The sequence below is a fragment of the Pelodiscus sinensis genome, chromosome 13 (genome assembly GCF_052426305.1).
Source record: "Pelodiscus sinensis isolate ZL-2025 chromosome 13, ASM5242630v1, whole genome shotgun sequence".
NCBI lineage: Eukaryota > Metazoa > Chordata > Testudines > Trionychidae > Pelodiscus > Pelodiscus sinensis.
Window position 1 is genome coordinate 44676637 of NC_143064.1, and position 13622 is coordinate 44690258.

At 58.1% G+C, this 13622-nt stretch overlaps 2 protein-coding genes across 3 annotated transcripts in view; one reads left to right on the plus strand and one right to left on the minus strand.

The window, feature by feature from the left end:
- Positions 1–1945, minus strand: part of TSPAN6 (tetraspanin 6) — a 23141-nt gene extending 21196 nt beyond the window's left edge. The window contains exon 1 of the mRNA XM_006137425.5: positions 1798–1945. The gene's annotated coding sequence lies outside the window, so the exon portion shown is untranslated. The remainder of the gene's footprint in view (positions 1–1797) is intronic.
- SRPX2 (sushi repeat containing protein X-linked 2) overlaps positions 1–13585 on the plus strand; it is a 16367-nt gene extending 2782 nt beyond the window's left edge. For both annotated transcript variants that reach the window (XM_075896746.2, XM_075896745.2), the window contains 9 exons: positions 3196–3279; positions 3764–3955; positions 7513–7689; positions 8207–8333; positions 8475–8596; positions 8985–9164; positions 10473–10606; positions 10683–10804; positions 11398–13585. In XM_075896746.2, coding sequence (XP_075752861.2) covers positions 3196–3279; positions 3764–3955; positions 7513–7689; positions 8207–8333; positions 8475–8596; positions 8985–9164; positions 10473–10606; positions 10683–10804; positions 11398–11578 — 1319 coding nt within the window. In that variant the 3' untranslated portion in view covers positions 11579–13585. The remainder of the gene's footprint in view (positions 1–3195; positions 3280–3763; positions 3956–7512; positions 7690–8206; positions 8334–8474; positions 8597–8984; positions 9165–10472; positions 10607–10682; positions 10805–11397) is intronic.
- Positions 13586–13622: the final 37 nt, after the last annotated feature.

Below are 13622 nucleotides of genomic sequence, written 5' to 3' on the forward strand. Positions count from 1 at the left end.
TGCAGGGTTTCCCTGTATCGTGGGGGGGGGGGGGGTGTTAACTACCTCCGGGGCTTTGCGGGGGAGGTAGCTGGGGGGGGTTTTGTGTGCCGGTGTTGTTGGTTTTTTTTTGGCTCAACCAAAAAAATTTCTGCCCCTCCCCCCCGTTGAAACTTTTGTGTGCGTTTTTTTTTTTCTTTCTTTTGCTCAACCAAAATTGCTGCGGGGCCCCGTCGAAATTGTTCAAATTGGGCCCCGCACTTCCTAAAGCCAGCCCTGGGCCTGGTGACGGAGGCCAGGCACACCTCAGCAAGGTGCTCTCTTCTCTCTCCTTGTGGGGATCCAGGTAGCAGGCAGCCATGTAGGGAGGAGACAAGTAAAGTATCGAAGTGGACCTGCCCTGCAGTGTGCTGAGTGGCAGGGAGGAGCTGGCGGTTGGGAGATTAGGAAGGAGCTGGGGAGCAAGAGACGAACCTACCCCGGGAGACTGGGGCCAGTCTGACAGGACTGCTCAGAAGGCCTGGCCGATAGGGTTGCCAGATGGTTTAAAAAAAAAAACAGACACGCTTGACATTACATCACAATCTACATTATTTAGAAAATACCGGACGTTTATATTTTCTCATTTATATTTTCTCAATTTGTTTCCCGAACAGAAAGCTCAAATACTGGATTGCCCGGTTCAAAACCTGACACCTGGCAACCTACTGGCTGAGCCTGCGGTGACTCTCTGCTGGGGGTAGGGAGTGGAAGAGACAAACCCAGCAACACTGGGGTTAGGAACCCAACCAGAGAGGCATAAACAACCAAACTTCCCCTGCGCCAGCCGCAGTGACAGGAGCTACATTTTCCCACACTGTAGGCGGTTGTTTTCCTAGAATCGCCACCGCGAGTGCTCAGACCAAAATCCGAGCCGTGGCTAACCAGGCCACTTACAACCCCTTCGCTTATTTGCTGTCCAAACCCAGCATCCCAGCTGTGAACTAGTGCCAGGGGAGGGTAGAAGGGGCTTTCTGGAGGCCCAGACCTCCAACCACTGTAAAGGCCTCTGCAGTCCCCTGGAGAGCTGTGACCCAAATGCATTAGGCTGGTCTCAGTAGTCTCATCCTTGATCCTCTCTGCTTTGTTGTCTCAGCCTCCGCCTGATTCACACTGAGTGGTGATATCACTGGGTAAATACAGACGGGGATGAAAAAGCCCTGTCTCCACGTATGCCTCACTCTCTCCTGGAGGGGGTGGCTCTGTGGCCTCCGCGTCAGGTTTATAACCACACAGTCAGATCGCAGCGGGGCTGAGTCAGCCCAGCCTTCCGATGAGGTAGATACATTGAGTCCCGTGCGCTTTGCTGCGTGTGAGCCTTAAAAACGGAGGTGCTGGCTGCTTGGGGTGGGTGTCAAACGTCTCCCGGCACTTTGCAGCAGAGCAGGGCGCTTGCCTGGATGCTCCCCCCGAGGCTCCCTGCATGGTGGGTGCTGGTGCCCAGAGGTGGCTGCACGTGAGCGGTGCTGCACGTAGGAAGTGTGCGAAAGGCTCTGTAGAAACGAGCGGATCCGAGGACAGGGCAGGTTCGCTGGGTATCAGGGTGGGATAGGGGAGTTGTGATAGTTCATAAAGTTTCCCCCGGCATGTTGGCGCTTCAGAGGGGCTGGTGGATGGCGTGTACTTAGGTGGCAAACACCCCTCTCCTGCCACATCCCCCGCACCCGTCAGCACTGCAGCATGGCAGGGAGAGCAACAGAGAAGGCAAGTCTCTGGACCCAGTGTGGGTCAGTGCGGGAAGTGGGGTGGAGGATCGGAGCAGCTCCCAGTGAGACTTACCGGTCTTCCTAGGGCCGGTGGTGCTCCGATCCTGAGGCCAGGGTGATCCGCTCTCCCTCCTTGCTCTGAGCGGGGCTTTCCTTTCCCAGCTCACGCCTCACAGGAGCCTGCGCTCCCGCTTGTGCAGGGAAACAGCTGGGATCCCGATTAGCACACACAGCTACTTTCAAGGCTAATCCAGAAATGATGCATGAGGCACAGGCACTAAAAATAGGAGCAAAATCGAGCCCCTCACATAGTCTCTGGAATAGGCCGGGAAAGAAAGAGTCTGGAGAGGAAATCCAGAGGAAAGGTGAGCTCACAGCTCAGGAATGCTGCCCCTCAGCCCATTTCATTCAGTGAGGCTCAGATGCATTCGCTGCTGGCCATGGCTAAGAGAGGGACCCTTTGTCTCCATGGGCATTCAGCGCTGGACCTCTGCCCACCCCAAGCCTAGCCTGAGAGGGATCCCTTTGCCGAGTTGCACAGCGGGGATGAGCAGGGGCCCGATCCGGTTCTTCCCACCACTCCCCCCATTACTGCGCGGCAGGGGGGCACGAGAGGGGAGTGATCAGTCAGGGCTTCCTGGAATGCTGTTCGTGAAAGAACCGAGTTGTCCCCTGTCCAGCTGGGCGCCGACACCCACTTCCTGTCATGAACCAGCCTGGCCCAGCAGGCTGTTTAGTCTGCTGGATGGTGCCAGCCACACAGCCCACGTCACTGCCAGTGCCCGCTGGGGGAGGAGGGCAGCGCCTGCCTGGATGGGCTCCCCCCTCAGCGCTCGGCTGCAGCTCTGCCTACGGAGATTGGGACCGAGGGAGAGAATCAAGTATCAGCGAGAAAGGAGCAAACCCCTCAGCCTGCTCCAGCAGCCAATCCCTGCAGGACTTTAGGCCTGCTGTTAGGGCAGCCATTTACTCGTGAGGTGACCACACTCATCTGATAGGCCTGAGGGGTTCACTCCAGTGCAGAGGGAATCCCAGTGTTTCCCCCTCTGTGGGCAGTGGGGCAGTGCAGGCCTTGCCCCAGTGGGTCTGCCTCCGCTCTCTGCTCCTGGGTACCACGGAGCCCGGGAGGAGACCGGCGTTCCAGGTTGCCAGGGGGATGGAGACAGACCCTTAACAAGGGCTGTGAATGCTGAGGGGAAGCCAGGGCCTGGGTGGGGGGGTTCCCCTCTCAGGAGACCCCAGCCTGGGAGACGTTGCTGTAGGAAGCAGATGTTGCCCAGGGAACAAGTCTCTTTGCAGGCATTCTGGAGAGGGCTAATTCCCTAGAGACCAGCATCAGTGCAGCTCTTGTCACTGTTACTCTGCCCACCCCCACCCCCACCCAGCGCCTCATACAGGCGAGTCTGGGGAGGGATACGGAAGCATGGTGCTCACGCTGAGACCCCACCTCACCATTCTCTCCTCTTCCTAGGCTCTGGCTACGACACTGCGGAGACGTACAACAATGAAGTATATGTGGAAGAGGTTCCCCCAGCTCCTGCTCTGGACTATCGAGGTAACAGTTGCATGCCGGCCCATAGTAGGGCACCCTGACCAGAACTGGCCTCAAGCTACCCCAAATGTCTGGAAACGAAGCACAGTCTGTCTAGCTAAAACAAAAAAACAGGACTATGAAGCACTTAAAAGACTAACAAGATGGTTTATTAGGTGATGAGCTTTCGTGGGCCAGACCCACTTCCTCAGATCAAAGTGTGGAAGAAAATAGGCACGACCATATATACCAAAGAATACAATCAAAAAAATTAACAAATATGAAAAGGACAAATCAAATTTCAGAACAGAAGGGGGATGAAGGGGGGAGGTAAATGTCTGTGAGCTAATGATATTAGAAGTGATAATTGGAGAAGCTATCTTTGTAATGGGTAAGATAATTAGTGTCCTTGTTAAGACCTAGGTGTAAAGTGTTACTATCTGTCTAGCTAGGCTAGCCTGTCTGAATATTTAGCATCAATATCTCCCCTCTTCTCTCTGTTTCCTAGTTCCCCAGTGGTGCTACCCATTAAATATCCACTATGGAGAGGCGACCTGCTACTCCCCACGGGGAGGGAATTACCGCAGCAGCCTGGGAACGCGCTGCCTACTCTCATGTGATCGAGGCTTCCGGCTATTAGGGCAGAGATCGGTGCAGTGCTTGCCGAGCCGGCGCTGGACTGGCACTGCCTACTGCAGACGTAAGTCCTGTATGGGAGAGGAGTGTGTGTGAACATTCTAGTGTGTGTGAGCATGCTGTCCTCCGGTGAGTGTGAACATTCCAGTGCATGTGAGCATGCTGTCCTGGGGTGTGCGTGAACATTCCAGTGCGCATGAGCATGCTGTCCTGGGGTGAGTATGAACATTCCAGTGCGCATGAGCATGCTATCCTGGGGTGAGTGTGAACATTCCAGTGCACATGAGCATGCTGTCCTGGGGTGAGTGTGAACATTCCAGTGCACATGAGCATGCTGTCCTGGGGTGAGTGTGAACATTCCAGTGCGCATGAGCATGCTGTCTTGGGGTGAGTGTATACATTACAGTGCATGTGTGAGCATGCTGTCCTGGGGTGTGCATGAACATAGTGCACATGAGCATGCTGTCCTGGGATGCACGTGAACATTCCAATGCACGTGAGCATGCTGTCCTGGGGTGCACATCAATATTCCTGTGCGTGTGAGCATGCTATCCTGGGGTGAGTGTGCACATTCCAATGCACGTGAGCATGCTGTCCTGGGGTGCACATGAACATTCCTGTGCACGTGAGCATGCTGTCCTGGGGTGCACATCAATATTCCTGTGCGTGTGAGCATGCTATCCTGGGGTGAGTGTGCACATTCCAATGCACGTGAGCATGCTGTCCTGGGGTGCACGTGAACATTCCTGTGCATGTGAGCATGCTATCCTGGGGTGAGTGTGAACATTCCAATGCGCATGAGCATGCTGTCCTGGGGTGCACATGAACATTCCCGTGCATGTGAGCATGCTGTCCTGATGGAGACGCATGCTGAGTTATGCGACAGACAACGGGGAGGGACTGTTTGGCATTGGTCCTAGGGGCAGCACTTCATGTCTATTGGGACCTGACCTCCGTTCACTAACAGGAAACGGCAGCGACAGAGCTGCTGACTCACAATTTTATCACACGTCTCCTGAGATTTGATGTTTGCCTTAAACACCCAGCTCCAGGACCCGTGATTCGGAGACACTCCCAGCTGTCATTAAAAATCTTCCCAGCCCTCCTGCGTGGGAAGAAAAGTGGCCGGACGTGGCCCAGACACACCTTAAAGCTCAGGAACCAATAGTCAAAGAGCCCCACAGTTATGATTTCAAATGATTCCTAAGCCAGACTGACTGCTGAATTCTGAGGGTGGCGACAACGCATTGGAGACTCTCAGTCTAGACTACATGCCTTTGCCGGCAGAGGCATGTAAATTAGACTACCCGACATAATCAGTGAAGCGGGGATTTAAATATCCCCCGCTTCATTAAAATAAAAATGGCCGCCGCATTGTGCCGGCTCAGCTGATCATCGGCACAGCACGGCAGTCAAGACGCGGATCGGTCGGCAAGGAAAGCCTTTGTCGACCGATCCTGTAAACCTCGTTTCAGGAGGCATAAGGGATCGGTCAGCAAAGGCTTTCCTTGACTATGTTGGGTAGTCTAATTTACATGCCTCTGCCAGCAGAGGCATGTAGTCTAGACATACCCACAAAGGGCACGTGCTGGGTCCGGTGCCCAGACGGGCTCCAAGCAGCACACACAGGGAACGGCTGCAGCATGCAGCTAGTAAAGCGTTTCGGGCGCTGTAGAAGTGTGAGATGCTGGCCGGTGCCCTCGTGGCTGGTTCAGCCTAGCCGGTCTTCTTTTGTCCCCTCCCGCCAGGAGCTGCTCCACCCCTGCAGTGTCCTGCCTCTTCTCGTGGCTTAGTCTCCCGTCAGGTCCCGTTCAGCGCCACCCCTCCTGCGTAGCGGAAAATACCACCAAACACTAGTCCAGCAACCTTAGCTTTCAACCCAGACTCTGGGCTCAATGGTTTTTCCACCCATTTCCTCAGGGGCTTTTACCCCCTTTCTGTGCTGGCCTAGCCCTTCCCTCTACTTTAGGCATCCTGCAGCTGGCAGCCAACCTCTGCTTCCTCAGCATCATCCTCAGCAGCCAAGTGGCCTCCCTGGACCACTTCCGACCTCGCCTTGGCTCTGAGCCCTTTCCCCAACCCGTTCCCAGGCTCTGCGAGTTCTTTCTCCTGGAGTCCCAGTTCCCATGTGCCTCTCCCCATGGTCTCTGTGTCCATGGCTCTTTCCACCAGAAGCCTGACCCCACAGAAATACCAGGTCTGCTGCTCGCAGGGAACAGTGCACACACCACCTTGAGTGATTCAACTCAGGCTCCGTTTGTGGAGCACTGCCCACAGCACTGAGGCAGACCGACAGTGCAGGCAGTGAGCAGTTTGCTGTCAAAGATTCGAGGGCCAAGAGAGAGTCTAAAGACATTTGTCTCACCCTGAATGTTCTTTGCTGCCTTCCAGCCAACTAGAGGTGGGATCCAGTTTTCATGAATGTGGTCACGCTGCCCTTTACTTCCTAGGTGAGAATCAAGGGGTGTCTTCCTTGCCTTTGCTTGGTAGCCCCGAAGTTGGTTGTCGGTGCCTAGAGCCAGGATAACCCCCATGGCTTGGTCTCTCGTGTGCTACCTCCCTGGTGATTTCACATCCTCCCCTCCGTGGACTCTGTATGCAAATGCAGCTTTCACCAGGGCTTCGTTTACACGTCTGGCAGATGCGCTGTGTCTCAGCGCTGCCTTGGCACGGCCTTTGAGAGCGTATTTTCAGAGTGTGCGGACAGGTCATTCCCAACAACATTACTGGCCATCCTGGCCCTGGCTTTCATTTTTAAGACCTGGCCTGGCATTCTTTGATGACCCAGAAGACTCCTGTATCCCGCTTGCCTGCTGGATTAAAGGGTTCCTGGGCCATTCCAGGAGCTTGCTCCTTTCCTGTGGCTTCCCACTGTCTCTCCTGACCACCCCACAGGCCAGATCCCAAGACCTGGTTTTTCCCACCGTCTCCTTGCCTGCCTTACATTCCTTTTTGATTCATCACCCAGAACCTCTCAGCTGGGCCAGGTGCATTGCTACCTGGTGCCAGTTAACTCTTTCTCTGCCAGAGTGGGGACAGACACATTATTACAGGCTCTTTTAGGGTCCGCCTACCCGTGTCCTATAGCCATCACTAATCTCTGCGTGCCTGAATAGACGGCCTTTCGTTTCCATGTCCCTCTTCACCTCTGCAGCTTTGCCCTGCAGTTTATTGCCCCACCAGCTGCCTGAAGGATGGAAGAAAGCCCCAGGGGCCCTATCAGCCAAGCCACCCCATGGCCTAGAGCAACTGAGCTCCATGCCAGCCCTGGTGCTGCAGCCCCGAACTGTGTGCTGCCCTTAGAGCAGTGTTTCTTAAACTGTGTTCTGCAGCACACCGGTGTGCTGCAGGGCAGTCGGAAGTGTGTTGTGGAGAACAACAGAATTCAAAATGGCCACCCTTAAAGGAGCAGGCAACCTCCCCCCCCCCCCAATAACTTTCCCAAGACCCTTCCCCCTCCCCCCCCCCGACCTTTTTTTTTTTCCTCTCAACAAAAAAATCCTTGGTATTCCTCATAAAAAATATTGTTTGGTGTTCCTCTGTCTTAAGAAGTTTAAGAAACACTGCCCTAGGGGGTTCTGCATGCCTAGCTGCTGAACCGATCTGCTGGGTCTGTTGCAGAGATCCGGTGCCACGTGCTGCCGGCCGTGCTGAGCGGCTCCTACCAGTGTTCTGCTGGGGCGCTGCTGGACTCTCACTGTGATTACTCCTGCCTCCCCGGGTACCAGCTGGAGGGCGACCGCAGCCGGATCTGCATGGAGGATGGGCGGTGGAGCGGCAGCGAGCCAGTCTGTGTAGGTAAATTCTCCCCCTGCTGTCCTTCCTGCCAGCCTGGCTCATCCTGCACACGTGCCGTAGGGACCACAACGGCTCAGAGGTTCGCCTTGGTGGGGTTGTTACCACCCTCATGGGTTCTCCCTGTTCTCCCCACCTGGGGGGACTACAAACCCCCATTAATCCTGGATGCTGTCTGCTAGGGACTGCAGTGCCATGGTCACGTCCCATGGTGTACCCCTGCTTAACGCCCCTGGGGCAGCATGGGCCTTTGGCTTAGGGGGGTTGCTTGGCCTAGCCCTGTGCTTTGGCCTAGCTCCCTCCCACTAGATTATTCTGGGTGTCTGCCCCAGGGGGCTGTCTGCATGGCTCGCCCTGGCTAGGGCAGGAACTATTGCATGTCCCTGCACTTTCCCCTAGCTCCTTGCCCCCTGAGGTTTACTGCCTCCTCCCGGGGTTTCTAGCTGAACTTCCCCCTCCCTGTACTGTGGCCTTGCCCCAAATGGTCCCCCTGGCGTTGATGTTTGCTTTGCCCGGGCAGATATTGAGCCCCCCAAGATCCGCTGCCCAGAGTCACGCGAGAGGATGGCAGAGCCGGAGAAGCTGACGGCCACTGTATACTGGGACCCGCCCCATGTGAAGGACTCTGCGGATGGCATCATCAAGCGGTGAGTGCGGGGGGCTGCAGGACCCCTTCCCTGGGGTCTGATGGTTTTGTTGCCCCGAAGTGGCCACGTGGGGGTTGAACAAAGCCCCGGTTGGGAGAAAGGCACCCCCCACCGAAGCAGCTCTGTGTCTTTTGGGTCCAGAGTGACACTGCGGGGCCCAGAACCCGGGTCGGAGTTTCCGGAGGGGGAGCACGTTATCCGTTACACCGCCTACGACCAGGCCTACAACCGAGCCAGCTGCAAATTCATCGTCAGAGTCCTAGGTAAGGCCGAGCCTACAGCCCTGGGACCTCAGCTCCCCGCGTCTCGGCTGGAGCGTCCAGGTCTTCCCTGGGGGAGCATAGGGGCCACGCTCAGGCCCCAGGTGTGTGGGAAGGAGTTTTGGTTCCTGCATGTTGCCTCCCTGTGTCACCTGTGGGTCCCATGCTCCTGCCCTGCCAAAGCCCTGCTAAGCCCAGGCCACGCCAGCCCACCCGATGCTTTCTCCTCCTCTCCCTTGTGGCCTTTGGCCATACCAGGCTGCCTGGGGCCGCCTCCCCCGTCCTATGGGCACATAGGCCACTTCTGACCCTGGATGCTCACTTGGGCCTGCGGGGTAGCCCGCCCCACCCCCCAGTACCGCCGCCTCCCTGATCTCCCCTCTCCTTGCAGTGAGTCGCTGCCCTGTTCTGAAGCCGCCGCAGCACGGCTACCTCAGCTGCACCTCCGAGGGCAATAACTACGGCGCCACATGCGAGTACTTATGCGACGGGGGCTACGAACGCCAGGGGACCCCCTCGCGCGTCTGCCAGTCCAGCCGCCACTGGTCGGGATCCCAGCCCATCTGTGTGCGTGAGTGTCCGGGGCGAGCCGTGGGCGGAGCGGCTGCACGCAGGCCGGGGCGAGAGCCTGCAAGCCACTGAGCCGCCTCGGCCCCGACTCTTGGGTTTTATGCACCCGGCAGCGCCCCCTTGTCCTGAATGGGGCTGTTGCGGCTCCAGGCCCCAAGAGCTCACCATATCTCCAGTGACAGCACAGGCAGCACCTGCACGGCCTGAGCATCCCCGGCCAGGGACCCTGGGCGGAGCACGGGCTGCCGGCGGGGCCGGTTGGCTATGCAGATGAAGCAGATACGGGAAGAAGCACAGTGCAGCTCTGTCAGCATCCCCCTCTCCCCCCCCCCCTCCAGGGCTGGATTTGCCCAGCAGCCCCTCAGCTGGAGTTCACTCTGTCCCTGGGCTCGCCCTGGTAGTGGGTGGCCAGGGATTGTGATAGTCTCTCTGTCCCTGGTGCAGACACACACCGAGCCCCCACTCCCACCTCCCTGCCTTTCAGGCTCCAGCTGCCCCCTCTCTGATGGTGCCAAAGCAACCCCTGGAGCTGAATGCCACCTGCCTCTAAGGAGGGGTGGGTCCAGATCTGAGCCGTGGGGCATAGGCACATGGCCGGTTCCTGGAATCCCAGCAGCTGTGCTGCCTGGCAAAAATACCCCTCGCCTCTTCGCAAGCCCCAGAGACTCAAGGGCACGATACAGGGACGTCTCAGGCTGCTGCTCTCCTTAGAGCGCGGCCCCAGAAGTCGTTGGAGTTGCCCCCGCAGTGTAAGCCTGGTGATGGGGAAGAGTCAAAGCCTTCCCGGGTTTGGCCATTTGTTAAAATGGTCTCACACACCAGCCCTAGTCAGCCCTGTGTCCTGCTGGCCAGGCAGTAATGCAGCCAAGCCGGCCAGGCTGCCCACCGTGAAGTCCCCGACCCCAGTGCGGAGACGGAGGTGTGGCCTGCTGCGGCCCTATCTGCGTGGCCTGGCTGGCGTGGCCCTGGTGGGGTCAGCGTTGCTCAGGCTGCGGGAGGGAAGACGAGGATGGGTCCTTCGTGTCGCTGCAGCTGATGCGGTGCAGGTCTGGGCCTCTCCACAGAGCGAGATGCAAACTCCCCAGTTCATGGGACACAGGGATGCTGCCCCCCCCCCCGGCATATTTGCTGCCCTCTGCTAGAGAAATGGTGATGGAGACCAGAGGCCCTCAGCCCCTGGGAGAAGGGCAGAGGCAGCTGACTTCTAGAGCAGGCCATGCTAGGGTCCTGCAGACAGAAGGCAGGTGCATCGGGCACCCCTGCCAGCCACCTCCCTGTTGGAGCTCACGCACCCACCTTCCCGCCTCAGCCATGCAGATCAATGTGGACGTGAACTCGGCCACGAGCCTCCTGGATCAGTTCCACGAGAAACGGCGGCTCCTCCTCGTCTCGGCTCCCGACCCCTCCGATCGCTACTATAAGATGCAGATCGCCATGCTGCAGGTGAGACCCTCCCCTGCGCCGCCTCCTGCCCCAAACCCAGCCCGCAGCCTGTGACGGGCTCTTCTCCTCTCTGCAGCAAGCCACCTGCGGGCTGGACCTGCGGCACGTCACCGTCCTGGAGCTGGTGGGGCAGCCCCCCCACGAGGTGGGCCGCATCCGGGAGCACCAGCTCTCCCCTGGCATCATCGAGGAGCTCAGGTAGATGGGGTGGGAGACAGACGCAGTAGCTACTGCTTTCGCAAATGCGTGGAGATGGCGGAGAAGAGGTTTGTGCTTTTGGGGCGGAGTCCCAGCCCAGCAGACTGTGGTGGAGCACAGTGACGGAGCCTCCAGACACAGCTGCTCACAGGAAAGGCACCCGTCGTCCTGAGCACGGGATGCGTGACGCCGGCTGGCACTAGTGGGGAGGACAAACTGTGGTGTCTGTGCAGCCGGAATGGCCGTGTCCAGGCTTGCCACCTGGCTGCCACGCAGACCCCTCCCCCCCAAACTCAACAGGGCCCCCACACGGTCCTGCCCTGGCTTGTGGAAAAACCAAAGGGTCCCACAAAATCCAGCAGGTAGGGGAGAGGGGCAGGCTAGGACTGGACTCACGTAAACAAAGAGGCAGCCTGTATCCTAGAGCACAGAGGGGCAGGGCCAGTAGCCGATGAGGGTCCCTCATGCAGGCTGGGAAACGGGGCAGCCAGCGCAGGACGGGGTGTATAAAGAGGAGTGGGGGGACGGGCCCAGCTGCCGCCAGTCTCCGCGGCTCGGGCCGGCTCTCAGCTGCCCCTGCCTTGCTTCCACAGACAGTTCCTGCACGTCACCCGCGCCAAGTTCAACATGGTGCTGCTGGACAAGCAGGGCCTGGACCGCGAGCGCTACATCGAGCCCCTCACGCCGGAGGAGCTCTTCACCTTCATCGACACCTACCTGCTGAGCGGCCAGGAGGCCACCCAGCGCGCGCACAGCAGGGACATGTGCGAGTGAGCCACTGGCACGCGGGCAGCCCTTCGCCATCCCAGCCCCGCAGCCTGAGGGGACAGGAACGGCCCTTGGGCCAGCGGCGAGGGAGGAGATGCTGCCAAATGTCACAGACTTTCTGGGGGGGAGGGAGGGGAAGCAGCAGCAGGGCTGAGCTGTCACAGAACCAGCACCCCACACTACCCATTTCCATCACTCTCAGACCAGGTCAGGCAGCAGGGAGCAGGAGCAGATCAATGGGGAGATGTAGGTCACTCCTACGGTTATTTCATTCCTCTCTTGGAAGAAACCAGCTCCAGCAGCAGTAGAGTTCCCAACCATGAAGTGTGCCCCCCCCCCCCCGGTTTGCCATGCAGGACAAGCACAGCAAGACCTGCCTGTGCCACCCCGACAAACCCATCAAGCATGGCCTCAGCACAGCCAGCCGAGGGGGAGCTGTGAGCGCTGCCCAGAACACCCTGTGAATTGCTACTGTACGAGGCTTGTTCCAAAGAGCGGGAAGGGGGCTAGGCCGCCTGCAGCCCCCGCCTCCCGGCAGGAGCTAGACACAGTCACTGAGGGAAGAGGGCTTCTCTGAGGTCCAGGGCCGACCCAGGTTTAGGAATCAGACAACTACAAAGGCTGAGCTTTGCCTCAGGCCCAAGGTCAGAATCCCCACCTGGCTCCTACAGGGCCTGGAGCGGGCCCAGGCTGCTGCCTGTAGCTTTCCTCAGGCAGCAGGCTCTGGCCACCCAGGGATTTTCTTTCCTACTTTAAACCAAACTCCCATCAGATTTTTAACCAATTAAGGTTAAAAAAAACCCACCCCAGATCCCCCAACTTCCCTATACACTAGGCCTGGCTGAGTCTGAGGGCCACAGTCCAGCCTCGGTGCAGGACTCCTGCAGACAGGCTAGTAGTGCAGGGGGCCGGTTTGCCACCCTAGCTTCTCTTAACCTCCCACCCTCATCATTCCCCTTCTCCAAGGGGTACAAGGATGGGTGGGGAGGTGAACAAAGACAGGCCCTAGGGCAGAGTGCAGGTAGCAATGACAGGCAGAGATCCCCCCCCCCACACCCACACCCACTCCCCACCCCCTTAGCTCCACAAACATCCAGCTGCAAGATTCGAAGTCTACCTCTGTGCTGAAGCAGCCCCTCAGGCAAATAGCTCAGCCGGACCCACACAGAACAGACAGGCCGGGGCAGACAAGAACCTATTCTCGCCCTCACAATTAGCAGCAGCCACTTTCTCCTGCTCCTTGCCCTTCACAGCCACGCTCCAGGCACTCCCTTCCAGAGGCAGGGGTAAGCGCCCTCTCAGCCAGCCGCGGGAATGACTCCAGTCCTGACGCCACCAGCCACAGCAAGAAAACCTTTATTAAAACAGGTGGCCCTTTGTGGTGAGCCTTGACCAGCAGCCAGTACCCAGACTGCCTTCCCAGACACTGAATGTGGACTTCGACTCGTGTCCTTCGACTCGCTTTTCCTTTCTTCCAAGAGGGGGCTGCTGCCTATCTGTTGGCAACTGTTTTGCCCCCTAAACAGCCTTTTGTGTTTTCAATGAATAAATCTGCGGAAGGTAGCGGGAGCCGGCCTCCTGGGCAGCAGGGAGGATTTGGTGGGTGGGAGGTGCAGAAGCAAAAACCACGTAAGGGGAAACAGGCCACTGCCCCACCAGAGAAGTCCCACCGCTCTGGCATGGAGGATACCCCGCTATGGGCTCAGATCAGTAGCAGGGTCTGCTCTCCAGAGACAGCACGTGGCGGTTCCTCCCTCTGCTGAGATTGGCACAGAACTGTAGCTGCCTGCCCCTCTGCCAGGGGCACAAACAGCTTGACCCGAGCACAGGATCGTAACAGGCGGGAGCTGGTTTCTCCCTCCCCACAGTCCCAGCACCACTAGATCTCAGGTTCTCCAGCCCTCATGTTGATTGCTTATGCCCGTACAGCCTCCCCTTTTAGTCTGAGAGGCTCTGCATCCTACCAGGAGGAGAGCAAGTAGAGGAAGCAGCAGGAGATGCTGTGGAGGGGGGGGGGGGAGAGAAAATCAAACAAACTGCACGGGAGAGG